The sequence below is a fragment of the Carcharhinus amblyrhynchos genome, chromosome 20, assembly GCF_965287045.1.
Source record: "Carcharhinus amblyrhynchos chromosome 20, sCarAmb.v2.hapA, whole genome shotgun sequence".
Lineage (NCBI taxonomy): Eukaryota > Metazoa > Chordata > Chondrichthyes > Carcharhiniformes > Carcharhinidae > Carcharhinus > Carcharhinus amblyrhynchos.
This window is the reverse complement of record NC_137343.1, coordinates 32,358,630-32,372,105: the sequence shown is the minus strand read 5'-3', so window position 1 is coordinate 32,372,105 and position 13,476 is coordinate 32,358,630. Positions and strand designations below refer to the sequence as shown.

General features: G+C 42.4%; 1 protein-coding gene across 7 annotated transcripts in view; it reads right to left on the bottom strand.

The window, feature by feature from the left end:
- Window positions 1-738: 738 nt before the first annotated feature.
- sdsl (serine dehydratase-like) overlaps window positions 739-13,476 on the bottom strand; it is a 41,164-nt gene continuing 28,426 nt past the window's right edge. For all 7 annotated transcript variants that reach the window (XM_080208399.1, XM_080208400.1, XM_080208396.1 and 4 more), the window contains 3 exons: window positions 10,368-10,595; window positions 5,102-5,226; window positions 739-2,084 (listed from right to left, as the gene is read on the bottom strand). In XM_080208399.1, the coding sequence (XP_080064525.1) occupies window positions 1,891-2,084; window positions 5,102-5,226; window positions 10,368-10,595 (547 nt within the window). In that variant the 3' untranslated portion in view covers window positions 739-1,890. The remainder of the gene's footprint in view (window positions 2,085-5,101; window positions 5,227-10,367; window positions 10,596-13,476) is intronic.

Here is a 13,476-nt window from a genome sequence, read left to right as displayed (position 1 = left end):
TTGCAGTGGTGAAGGCAGCCCTCCAGTGGACATCGGTTAATTGTATTCAGCAGGACTGGAAGATCCCACCAGTGGAAAGGCTGGAAAATCCTACCCAATGGAACACTACAAGAGGTCAAGGATAGCGTATTTAAAGTGAGAGTGGAGCAGAGAATTAAAAAGGCAGGCAGCTTTTTTAATTCGCTGCTTGAGTGAATGGTTGCGGGTTGATGGGGGGTGTTCCACAAAGCTTTCACCCACTGGCATTTGGGCTCGACAACGTAGAGGAGACCAGATTGTGAGCAGCAAATACTGGATATAAATTAAACAAAGTGCTCAGTAAATCCCTGTTTTTCTGGAAGAAGTGGTTGGAGCTCAAGCAATAGGAAGAGAGGAGGTACAAGGAAAGCTGTATCATCTCCTGCACTTGAAAAGAGTGTGCCTTTGGATGCAGAGGGGATGTTGAGAGTGATTGAGCAGTATACCAGGATATCAAGAACAGAATGGTCCCATTGGAATGCTGAATGGCACAGTGGCACAGGTTTTACCACCACTGCCTCACAGGGGCCCAGGTTCAATTCCTGTCTTGGGTCACTGTCTATGAGGAGTCTGCATGTTCTCCCCTTGTCTGCGTGGGTTTTCTCCGTGCTGTGGTTTTCTCTCACAGTCCAAAAGATGTGCTGATTAGATGCATTGGCCATGCCAAAAAATTCTCCCTCAGTGTACCCAAACAGGTGCCGGAGTGTGGCAACTAGGGGATTTTCACAGTAACTTAATTGCAGTGTTAACGTAAGCCTACTTGTGACACTACTAAATTACCTAAAAAACATGGGAGAGGAAGATATATTTGCTGGTGACATTATACTGGAGCTGGCCAAAATTGGAGAGGATGGTGTGTTCAGCATGGAGGCTGATGGGATGGAAGTGAGGACAAGGGTAACTCCATCATGGTTCTGGAAGGGGAGAAGTGGCAAGACCAGAAATGTGGGAAATGGAAAAGACATGGTCAACCATGGTGGATGGAAATCTTCAGTTGAGGAAAAAGGCAAAGGGAAGCACTGAAATGGTAGGTGGCACTGTTAGAACAGACACAACGGATTAACCAGGGGAATAGAATGGTGTTACTGCAGGAAGCAAGTGGGATAGAATGTAGTCAAGGAAGTTGTGAGATTCAGTAGGTTATAGTGAATATTGGTCAATATCTATCCTCAGAAACAAAACAGAGAAGTTGGGGAAGGGAAGGGCAAAGTCAGCAATGGTCCATGTGAAGGGGAGGGAAGTATGAAAATTGGAAGCAAAGTCAATAAAGCTTTCCATTTCGGGATAAGAGCTGGAAATAGCACCGATACAGTCAATATACCAGAAAAAGAGGTGAAGGAGGAGGAGGAGGACTGGAATATTCCACATAGCCCACATACGCAGGTATAGTTAGAACCCATACAGGCTCCCACAGTGATATCTATTATTTGATGGAAGTGAGTGAAGTCAAAGGAAATGTTGTTCAATGTGAGAACGAATCCAGCCAGGCGGATAAAGGTGGTGGTGGATGAAGACTGGTTAGGTCTCCGTTCAAGGATAAAGTGGAGACAATCCTGGAAGTGTGGGTGGGGGAGAGGGGGGACAGTTGTTGTAAGTTTGGAGAGATTGAATATCCAGAGTGAAAAGGAGACAGTCAGGGCTAGGAAAGTGGAAATTGTTAAAAGTGACAGAGAGTGTTGAAACGTAGGTGAGAAGAGAGTGGATGAAAATTAGAGCATGGGATGAAAACTAGGACGTGGGAAACTTGTCATGCAGTCAATTCACCAAGTACCCAGGGTGCCAACAATTCCAGTCATATGATTTCACGTGATTACTGCCTAGCAGATAGAAATAGCTTATAAGTAAAATGTCACATTCAGATAAACTGCTTATTTAGCATTTCCCCAGTTGTATTTTATATTCATTAAGCTGTGCCATTGTGATGCTGCTTCCACCACAGACAATGACTACTATTGACCGTAGGTCCTGTGCCAACCGTCCCTCCTTCTGCAGGCGTTGGATTACTTCGCTGTAAATGGCAGCTAGTGATGCACCGCAGGCTGGTTCAACCAAGAACCTTTCATCATCTGCAAAAAAAGAACCAATTGTTCACAATCAGGTCACAAGGCCTGCTTTAATGATCATCTCAGCACACTGGCCTAGCCTAAGACCTAGCTCTATGCATCACATTCAAAGTGGACCTTCTGGCTATTGAGTAACGTCCCGAATTTTCTAAAAGCAAAACATATGTACCTTTAAACCAATATCAAAACTGTGTGATTTTTAAACCAAAAATCCACTTGGTGCTGGCACATAGCATGAAGCACAGCTCCTCGAATTTCACAAGCGGCCAAAGGACTTGCAGCATCAGTGAACAGGCATTAAAATGCAAACTGTGTTCCCGTTCACTGCCGCTATTATGTCTCTTGTCTGGTTGTAGACTTGGCAGAAGGCAGCAAACAGCCTGCAATCCAGAGAGCACACAGTACTTACAATGGGGGTGACGAATGTATTCAAGTTCAGTATGCAAATAGAGAGACAGTACACTGACCAAAGAGTCAGAAGTGTACCGGTATGCTTTTGATTTGATTTATTATTGTAACACGTATTAGTGTACAGTGAAAAGTATTGCCAGAAAGCATACCATTCAAAGAGACGGAAAGGAGAGAGTGCAGAATGTATCATTACAGTCATAGCTAGGGTGTAGTTATAGAGTTTAAAAGAATTAGAATAGAGTTTTAGAAGCATAGAACGAGAGTAAAATATAGAATTAGAGGGTATCCTGGGTACAGCTCGCAAAAGGTTGCCACTCTCCAGTGTCATCTTGAATTCATGAGCACTGCGCACTGGTATTTCCAATTATCAAGCATACTATATATAAAATTATGAAATGTGATCCACCATCATAACTTTGGCTCTGCTTTGTTACTTTTAAAATCTATTTTCTAATTCTTACTTTCCAGTAAAGCCCTGCTCATCTCCACTCTCATTCATTTACCCTCTCTCGTAACTGTTTATCCCCATTACTCCTTGCCTCAATATCTTTCATTCTTTCACTCAGGATTTTCCAGTCCCACTGGCCACCAAGATCTTCCAGTCCCACCGGATGTCAAACTTTTGGTGGCCTCCCACAACCCCCGTGGCAGGTCCTGCCATATCAGGGCTAAAAAACCCCAGCCAATTGTCTTTCTTCCCTTTGACCCTCATCTTCCTTCTCTAAAGTTTATTTATTAGTCACAATTAGGCTTACTTCTGCGAGGAAGTTACTGTGAAAAACCCTTCATCACCACACTCTGGCAGCTGTTCGGGTACACTAAGGGAGAATTTAGCATGGCCAATGCACCAAATCAAAATATCTTTGCACTGTGGGGGGAAGTCAGAGTACCTGGAGGAAACCCACATAGACATATGGAGAATGTGACTCCACACAGACAGTGACCCAAGCCGGGTCCCTGGCTCTGTGAGGGCAGTGTTAACCACTATGACACCATGCCACCCCATGGTGGCACAGTATTTAGCAATACTGCCTCACAGCACCAGGGACCTGGGTTTGATTTCAGCTTTAGATGACTGGCTGTGGGCAGTTTGCACATTCTCCACATGTCTGCACCGTTTTCCTCTGGGTGCTCCAGTTTCCTTCCAAAAATGCGCAGGGTAAGTGGATTAGCCGTGTTAAATTGCCTCTTAGTGTCAGGGCAGCGAGCAGGGTAATTACGTTTAGTTACGGCGCAAGGGCCTGGGTGGGATTATTGTCAGTGCTGGCTTGATGGGCTGGATGGCCTGCTTCTGCACTGTAGGGATTCTATGATTTTATGATCTCTCATCCACTATCACTCTCTACTTGCCTCCCTCTCATTCCTACCAACGCTTTTTTTCATGCCTCTTTCTCACTCTCTTTCCTGACCCGGATTTCACTCATTGCTTTGGGTGGTGATGATCGCAAAACACAGAAACAAGATGTCTGTAAGGATAGATTAGTGAACCCTGGCTGTTGTGTGTCTGCGAAACTGATTCAAAGGCTACAAAGGTTTAATAGAGCCACAATGGATACTATCAAAAGCAATATGATTGACTCAACTGCCTTTGGGCAACTAGGGATGGACAATAAAGCTGACCAGCCAGTGACGCCAATGTCCCAATGAATGAATAAAAAAAAATTATTCATTACTGTTCCCCCAAACAACAAACTCACACAACCTTGCCAAAACCAAAAAGATGGCCACCAGCCTTTATGATAAAATTATTGAAAGACATCTTAAAGAACAAAATAAACCAACACTATCATTCCAGGGTGAAAGAGGGATAGCAAGCCCTTCCTTAAAATTCACAAAAGCTTTGTGAAATCTTTAGTTGTGGGATCCTGCATTTCGTTTGTGATAACCATGTGACCAAAAAAGACCCTGATTCTTGCAATGGATCAAGTAATGAATAGGTATCATACTGCAACTCATTCAAAACTTTTAGATTCGCATGGTCAGAATTAACTGTGGGACATGTGTCTCCATAACTGTGCCCTTTATGATGCTACATTTTCACATTGCGAATAAATGCACAGCTGGATGGCAAAGTAAATCTTATTCACAGAGGAGCAACAGAAGCCCACCCGATTTTACAATAAAGCACTGTGAAAATGATTTAGCCATTTAAGTGAGGTATAAAACCTGGCATAAGCGCTAATTTAGATTGGCTGTCAAGTATTTGTTCTGCTTAATATCCCACCCCCCCAAAAAAAGTCTAAATCTTTTTAATGTAACTGACATTTATAGCAAAAGCAGTATTTTGTTTAAAGGAAATTGCACCAAATTCCCACAAAAGCAATTCTGGCCTTTGCGGTAAAAAAACCTCTCAGGACCAATTCACCAGCTTCTGGGAAGAGAAACTGATTTAATTTTACATTCATTTAAACAGAATGTGCTGCAGTGGGCTTTTGTTTCAAAGTGGGATGTGGAAGGAGACAATTCAAATCTTAATCTGTCATCGATCGTAGCGCAGAGCAGAATTCTTACTTTCCAAATTAAAAAACATAATATTCAGTAGCTTTATCTGCAATTGGAACAAAGCCTGATTCTCAACAATGTGTCTATGTGAAAGTTAAATATCTTACCTAGGAATCTTTCCACTGCTTGCACAGCCTCCTGGTCACTGATTACCTCAGACAGAACATTGTGCTCCAGTGCATTCCGGAGTGCCATCTCACACACTGTTTTAGCTCCCAGGGTTTTAGCTACACTGTAATAAAGAGAACAGCGGGTTAGAAGAAACAGTTCATTCCACACACACACACGCAAACACTGCTACGCATAAAGACATACACAGACACTATACCAAAAAAGAGCAGATATTAAGAGCAAAAGTCATCAGATTTAAGGTCGATGGATGACATTCCCTGAACTGTGGACGAACACTTGCTGATGGTAGGACAGAAGAAGTGGGGTTACACATGGTATATACATACACACACACACACACACACACACCAAATATATGTCTACAAAACACAAGTCATGCTGTGCAGAGAAAGTCCAACTTCGCCATTTCAGAGGACAGCTAAGAATTAACCATATTGCTGAGGGTCACACCAGCCCTTACGGGCATTATTGAATCAGATGGGAACAATCGATTTTAGGGTGGCACAGCAGTTAGCACTGCTGCCTCACAGTGCCAGGGACACGGGTTCGATTTCCAGATTGGGTCACTGTCTATGTGGAGTTTGCATGTTCTCCCCATGTCTGCATGGGTTTACTCCGGGTGCTCTGGTTTCCTCCCACAGTCAAAAGATGTGTGGACTAGGTGGTTTGCCCATGCTGAATTGCTCCTTCGTGACTAGTTAGGGAAAATGCTTGGGGTTATGGGGATAGAGCCAGGGTGGGATTGTGGTCAGTGCAGCTTTGTTGGGCTGAATGGCCTCTTTCTGCACTGTAGGAGTCTATGGTTCTATTTAATTCTTCTCAGGCCCTCCAATAAAAGGCAATTTAACAAGTCACTCAAGTGGCCAAAATCAGACAAAAACACTGAAAAACTGAAATTAAAATTGAAAGCACCAGGAGGACACAGGAAGTATTGGAAATAAAACCCAGATTGCTATTCTGAGGGGTACCCTGCCATTTACTCTAATCATTTTTTTCTCATGGCCAGATCCCTATTTGCATAATAGTCACAATTTGAAGGTACTGAGGCATCACATTGCTAAAAATACATTTAAATCATCAAACTTAAAATACTATTCTAATCACATGTTTCTCAGAACTCATGGATTTTAGTGAAGGGTTGTTACGATGATGGGAAAAAACTCTGGAATCATACATGGGAATGTTGAACTGTAAAAAGACCTGAGTTTTCACAGAATTGTAATGGCACAAAAGGTGGCCATTTGGTCCATTGTGGCTACACCAACCCAAACACAGACTTCAAAGGTAGCTGAGAATGTACCATTAGCCACCGACAAGAATGACTTTCTCTAATGAACAATGGAACCCCTCTCTACGGTTCCAGACATGGTGAGATGGCATTATGCCTTTAAGAAATGTATTTGTCTTTTTTTTTTGCAGGATCTGTTGTAGCAGTTTGTTTTTATTATCAGAGCCATTGTGTCTGGATCCAGCAGCACTGTATTGCTACTGCAGCAGCATAACTGATCTTAATTGCTACCATATTTATTTCAACCTGAACTAATGCAGGGATCTGTTATTTTGTCTTTTCCCTTGGGATATTTCAGAGTGGGGCTTGATTAGGTTGATTGACAGGTAAATTTGTATGACTGGGTACAGCTAGGCTTTCACAGGGAACTCAAGGCCTTCTGCTTTGAGGGACCTTGAGAGAAAGGGGCCATTTTCTCCATATCTCTTGCTCTTTCTGAAGTGAAGAGTGGAATCTTTCAAGAAGGAAGCTTTTTTCTATGAGAACCTACTGTTTGGGTTGGAAGTTGTTGCATGAGAATTATAAGACAGGTATCTGTCTAGATCACTCTCCAAAAGTGCCAAAAGGCTAGAACTCTATCTCCATGTAAGCATCTTTGGTTTCTGCGCCAACAGATTCTAAAGAAGGGATCTATTTCCATGTGGGGATACTGCTAATTTGGAATAACAAGGATAGCTCGATGTTAAGAATTATACTTTGACATGTTTCAGTATTTTAATTGGTAAAAGTTGTGCTAATATTTTCGTTATACTCCGTGTTCATAAATAAAGTTTGTTTTGATAAAAGCTTCCTAGTGGGTCATTTGACTCATACCTGGAGTGGAACACCTTATGCTCACCCTAATGCCAAAATCAATTGTAAAAGTTAGCATCTAGGCTAACTTCATAAAACACCTTGGAGTTTCTAATCTTGTCCTTGACAAAGATAATTCTAAGGGAATCCAAAGATTGATTCCCATCTCTGGTAATGGCAAAGGAACATAATGACTATATCAACCTGAGTATAATTGCCTAGACCGACTAGAGAACTCCAGTTTGAATTCGCAAAGACTGGGTTTCAAAGCTAGCTGAGGGAACTATTGGTCTGTCGGTCTGTGTTTATGCTGTGGAAAAAGCAGCTGGAAGTTTGCCATACTGAAGGTGATACAGTAACTGAGGCAGGGCCCCTGCTGAATAGCCAGCTTTTGCAGAATCAGCTAAAACCACTGACTACATAAGTCGACAAGGCAGCCAAAGGGTCGCAGCTAGGAAAAGAACTGAAACCACCCTACCAAACCAAAGAACATCTGAAGTGAAGAATCAACTATTCGGCAGCAGGAGTCAATGACTGGAATCAACCTGTGTCAACCACAATGTTCATTACCTGCTCCTCGTAACTCCAGGACTGTTCTGTAGAACTTATTTATATTTATTTACAATTGAACTCAATTCTGATTTTAATCCGTATGCATGTAGATACAGGTGTTTTACCATTTCTCCTTAGCTTTTTAATAGTTAATAAAGTTACTCTATATTAACTCAAGAAAGCTGGGTTAAATTGGTTCTTTTTCAAACTTGACTATTGAGTTTGGGAAAGGTAATCACGGGAAAGGGAACTATGTTAGATTGAACCTTTGTTGCTAGCAGCAGAGGGTGGGTTGAATAAAGAGGGAGCCAGTCACCCTTTCTCACTCTGGTTTGTAATAATCACTGTATTTGGATATCCCAGCCGGATGCTGACAAATCGAGGGGTCTTCTGAGGAACCACACCTGGGGCTGTTCATAAAAAGGATAACCACCCAAAGGTTAATCCACTCCATGTTCAGCATTTCCTATTCTTATTTTCAGTTAGCCATTATCCAACTGAATGGTGTTCATTTTCCTTGACTTCAAGTTATAGAAATTTAAGGTCATTAAAATCATGAGAAGGTTGCAGAAACTGCAATTTGCATAAACATCTCTTTCAAATCCTATATTATCGCTGAGTAATAGTACACTCAGAACTCAAGGGTTGCTGGCATATATCATTAGAAAACTGGTCATAATATGTCCCTTCAGTATTGATTAACCTGAAGTTGTTAAATCCCTACGTATGATCTCCATTTGCTTTTCCACTTATTTTCAGGAATTACTGATATCCAATGGTGTCAGTTATGGACACCGATGACCTCTTAACCAAGCTCAGTGTCACAAGTGGCAATATCGTGAAGCACTGAGCTTCGTCAGAAAGGTCATCATTACAGTTGGTGTGGTCTCACAGTCAGTTCAATTCTCACAGTCTTTGGATCGCTAACGACATTTACTCAGAGGGTATCCAGAACCTCATCTGCTTCAGCTACCAGCACCGGACCAGAAGAGCTGTCCACAGCAAATGCAGGTTAAGGGCAAAGGATCCAAAACCATGAACTTTTCTAACTGCGAAAAGTACTTTTTTTTAACCAATCAAGACAACAATTAGAACTGAAAATGGGATCATTTCTATGGCAGCAGTGATTTGTAGCAGTGGCTTTATGCCAGACAGTATGTTGGAAATCTATCCCATACAATTAGTACACCTTCCAAGGTCAGGTGACACTTGCAGCATATAGGGATAATGAGCCTCCAGCTACTTGGAGTGACATGCAAACAGATTTCCTTGCATTTAAGTAATAGTGCTTGCATACCTTGTAAGCTGCCACCTAATGCATGTAATGCACCTAATGCACCTCAGCTAACATTCTGTAACAATAACAATTTTGTAATAACATCTAATGCATCTAATGCAACTAATGCATCTCTGTTAACATTCTGTAATAACAATTTTGTAATAATAATACCAAATGCAGTGATGCATTTTTGCTAACATTTTGTTAAAATAGGTAATGCAGTTCACAATGATAATTTATTCCATTTACCTTTTGTTCACAATGCTGACAGGCCAAGAGAGTGGTTCTAATGTAGTATGGGCTTGTGTTTCTGAGGACATGTCAGCTACTTCTTATCAAAAGGTTTTGATAATAATAAATCTGTTGCAAGTCTGCAGGAACTAATACAACTAATTTCAACAGTTAGTGGACCAAAGGTAAGGAGGCTGTCCAGGGAAATATTTATCTGCAAATCAGCTACAGATTGATTAGGAATTACCATTTTTGTGGCAGTCAATGTGGAGTTCTTCTGCCGAAACATTATTTAACAGAAGAAATTGTTGGGCCGTTCGTAATTGGCTTGTAAATAAGGCAATTAAGGAGCTCCCATGTAGTGGAGTGTTTTACCTGGCAGGGGTGAAACCATGATCAGGCAGGGAACGAGGCTAGCCCATTGCACTTGGGGTGTGCTGACGCCTGCGATCGTGGTTTGCCCCAGCTAGGGTTGAGTAAAGGATTAGGGTAGCCGATGAGGGTAAACCGACATTTTGCCTGATACAATTTTTCAAAGCAAGCTCGGTCTTTTGGCTAAGATAAAGTGTTAGATCCAGCCTGGGAGGGAGCGCAATACCTCAGGCTGTCAGCTTAGATCTTGTCTGAGTGAGCCCAAGACGGGATGTAACGTCTTGTCAGCTTGGATCTGGTTTGTCCCTCACGTGGGGACCATGATTAGACTATGATATAGCAGACTTTAATATAGACTATTGCAGTGAGCTATATAAAGAAGTCCCAGGTGAATAATCCTGAAAAGTAGGACCAGATTCCACCAATGTGACTCTGTTACCGGGTGGTGACTTTTGCACTAGGCTTCTGTGTCAGGAGGATCACTTGGTTATGTTTGGAGGGAAAATCCACCATTCCCTCAGTGTCAACAGGGAGCTGCTCTCGAAAGGAGTACTGGACAGAAGGTCAACATTATAATGTTGCAAATTTTCTCCAAGCTGCATCCCTCTCAGTGAGCATTCCACCCCCAACCTCCACACAATTGGCAAAATTACCATTATATCTCTGTCCTTTTGGCAAAAGAACTAAAATACGGATGTATGAAGTTTTATCAATATTTTCACTATACCTTGTGATATCGGGAAGGGTGACTAACTTCCCAGCCTTCACTGCTGCATTCAGACTTTCAGCACCTTTCGTCTCCATGGCAATTATAGGCACGTCACACCAACCAATTTTCTTCATGCCTTCTACCACTCCGCAGAGCAGGCCGCCACCTCCAACCGACAGAATAATAGCCCCGGGTTTGTCCGGCAGCGACTCCCACAGTTCCTTCATGATACTGGAATGCCCTTCCCTTAGGATTCAATTTTCAAAGACAAAAATATCGTTAGCTCTCCCATCCAACAGACTTCCGAGTTCTGAATGAAATGATGTTGTGCTGTAATGTAGCACTGCAAAAGAGTTACAAGGCTAAGGAATCTGTTATTTCCTGAACCTCGGACAATCACCGATTGAAATCTAAAGGGAAAGATAAAATGCTGTCGACAAAGTATTAAGGAGGGATTTTCCTTGGCTTACACTTTGGATTTAGCAGCTGGTAAATCACATGTTGCGGGTGGGCAACTTTCTAATCAGGGCTCTTGGTGTATGCAGAAAATGCCAAGGTGAAATTAATTTTCCCATTAGTGCTAACTCTGGGGGAAGGTTTACCCAGTAAGAAGTCACGCAACACCAGGTTAAAGTCCAACAGGTTTATTTGGTAGCACAAGCCACTATCTTCTGGAGCATATAAAGGGCCCTGTTTGTGATTAGAGCTCCAACTCACCTGACGAAGGGGCAGCCAGCGCTCCGAAAGCTAGTGGCTTTTGCTACCAAATAAACCTGTTGGACTTTAACCTGGTGTCATGAGACTTCTTACTGTGTTTATCCCAGGCCAACGCCGGCATCTCCACATCCGGAAGGTTTATCTACAGTTCATTATTTTCACCAAGTGCTCAGAGGAGTTTAACCAAGTCATTACAAAGTGTAATACTGCTTCAACGTGCAGCCAAACCTATTACCTACATTCTTAACATTGGTCTGTCAAGAAATATTTCGAGATTGTATTTGAACCATATCTATTTGATAGAAGTGGTAGAAACTAATACCCATGTTGCTTGGTACAGCTGAAGCTATTCTGTAAGTCTTGCTGACATGCATATATGGTCTTGGGAGTCTAAATAGTGTTATTTCTCATAACACCTCTTGGCACCATGTACTTTCTATATCTTCCTCAGTTTCAGAAGCAAAGCCATCAACTTTCTCCACAAAGAATAGAAAGGACCATTCAATAAAATACAAAAGCTTCAGTTGGGTAAGATTTGAGTATTCAGATCCATTGCTTTTCTTTTAAAGTTTATTCATTAGTATAACAAGTAGGCTTACATTAATACTGCAATGAAGTTACTGTGAAAATCCCCTAGTCACTACACTCTGGTGCCTATTTGGGTACACTGAGGGAGAATTTAGCATGGCCAATGCACTTAACCAGCACGTCTTTCAGACTGTTGGGGGAAACCGGAGTACCTGGTGGAAACCCACTCAGACACGGGAGAACGTACAGACTCCACTCAGACAGGAACCCAAGCCGAGAATTGAACCTAGGTCCCTGAGCACTATGAGGCAGCAGTGCTAAACACTGTGCCACCATGCCACCACCTGTAAAAGGTGGCTGTAGAGAAACGCATCAAGTAACTACTAGTAAATTTAACATGAATTTCATCAGCCCAGAGTCAACCCCATTGATTTTTCGATCACTTCCACAAATCTAAATGCACAAGTCATTCCAGCTAGACATTTTGAACCCTCGGATTGTTTCTGCTTCCACCGATCATTTTATAAATCATGTTTTAAACTTCTTTATTGAAGCTGTCAGCTCATTTGATGTGTCAGATTTATGAGCAGCGAGGCTGAAATAAGCACCTTACAGCAGTACCTTGCATGTTGATGGCAAGTACTCTGGTGCATAGCTCACGCAAGATCATAAACTGCTCAAAACTACCAAGGTTCATTAAATCAGAACAGCATACCCTCATGTCATTATTGTGTCCAAATGTGGTGTTTTCTATTTTCCACACCACTCACCCTGTGTACTCACTTGAATTCAATTTCAATTTTGTCAATTAAGGATGGTTTTAAACAAAGGAGCCAGTGTCAGGCTTCCTAGGTTCAAGGCATGCAAGATCCAAAGGACATTAATTAGCGGAAGCTGGAGTTGAACTCAGCACTACTGATTACACTTGGCACACTGCACCATGAATAAAAGTTGTAATGGGCAGGGTTTCCTCCCCCCCACCCCAATGTAGGTTCTGAGGTGTGGGGGAGGGAGGAGGAGGAAGAGTGTAAAATTGAATGGATGGGATTCAACCTGTCTACCCAAATCCAGTCACAATTTCATACTTGGACAGGCAGGGTCTGGGGCGGGAATCCCACCCTAAAGTCCTCACGTGGCCATTTAAGAGTGTTATCCCACCCAGTCTGATGAAGGGGCAGCCAGCGCTCCGAAAGCTAGCGGCTTTTGCTACCAAATAAACCTGTTGGACTTTAACCTGGTGTTGTAAGACTTCTTACTTCATCCTAAGGGCAGGGGTAAGTAGCACCCACTGCCAATCAACGCTCAAGTGAGCATTAATGGCAGGAGTTCAAGAGTTGGAAGTTGCACGTTTCACATTGACTCTCAGGATGGTGAGTGCCAATCATCACCATCCTCAAAACGCTACCCAATGTTTTTTAAGCAGTAAGCATTTTAATCACCATACTTACAATTGGAGAGGGATGTGATTTATCTTGATATGTTTTAGATCAGTTGGTTTCTATGATTGTAGATTCAGAATTTATTCACAATCCAAGGGCAGAATTTGACAGCCCCATCATAGTGTCACCCCGCTGTCCCCCGCCCCCCACCACTCCCCCATCCTGCCTTTCCTGCCTGAGATAGGACAAAGTTTTATTGGCACTTTCCAATGCTATCCACCAACTTAGCATACGAGGCTGGGCAGGATAAGGCCACAAAGAGGCCATAAAATGCATTGTTCAAAACCCAACTGACCAATGGGAATGGAAAATCCCACAGGTGGGAGGGGCCAGGAAATTCCACCCCAGAATTCCAGTTGCCAGAATCCTTACTTCCTGCATTTTTTTTTGTTGCATAATCTAAAACTATGGAGTACATAAAGTCATTTGCGACATTCGTTAAA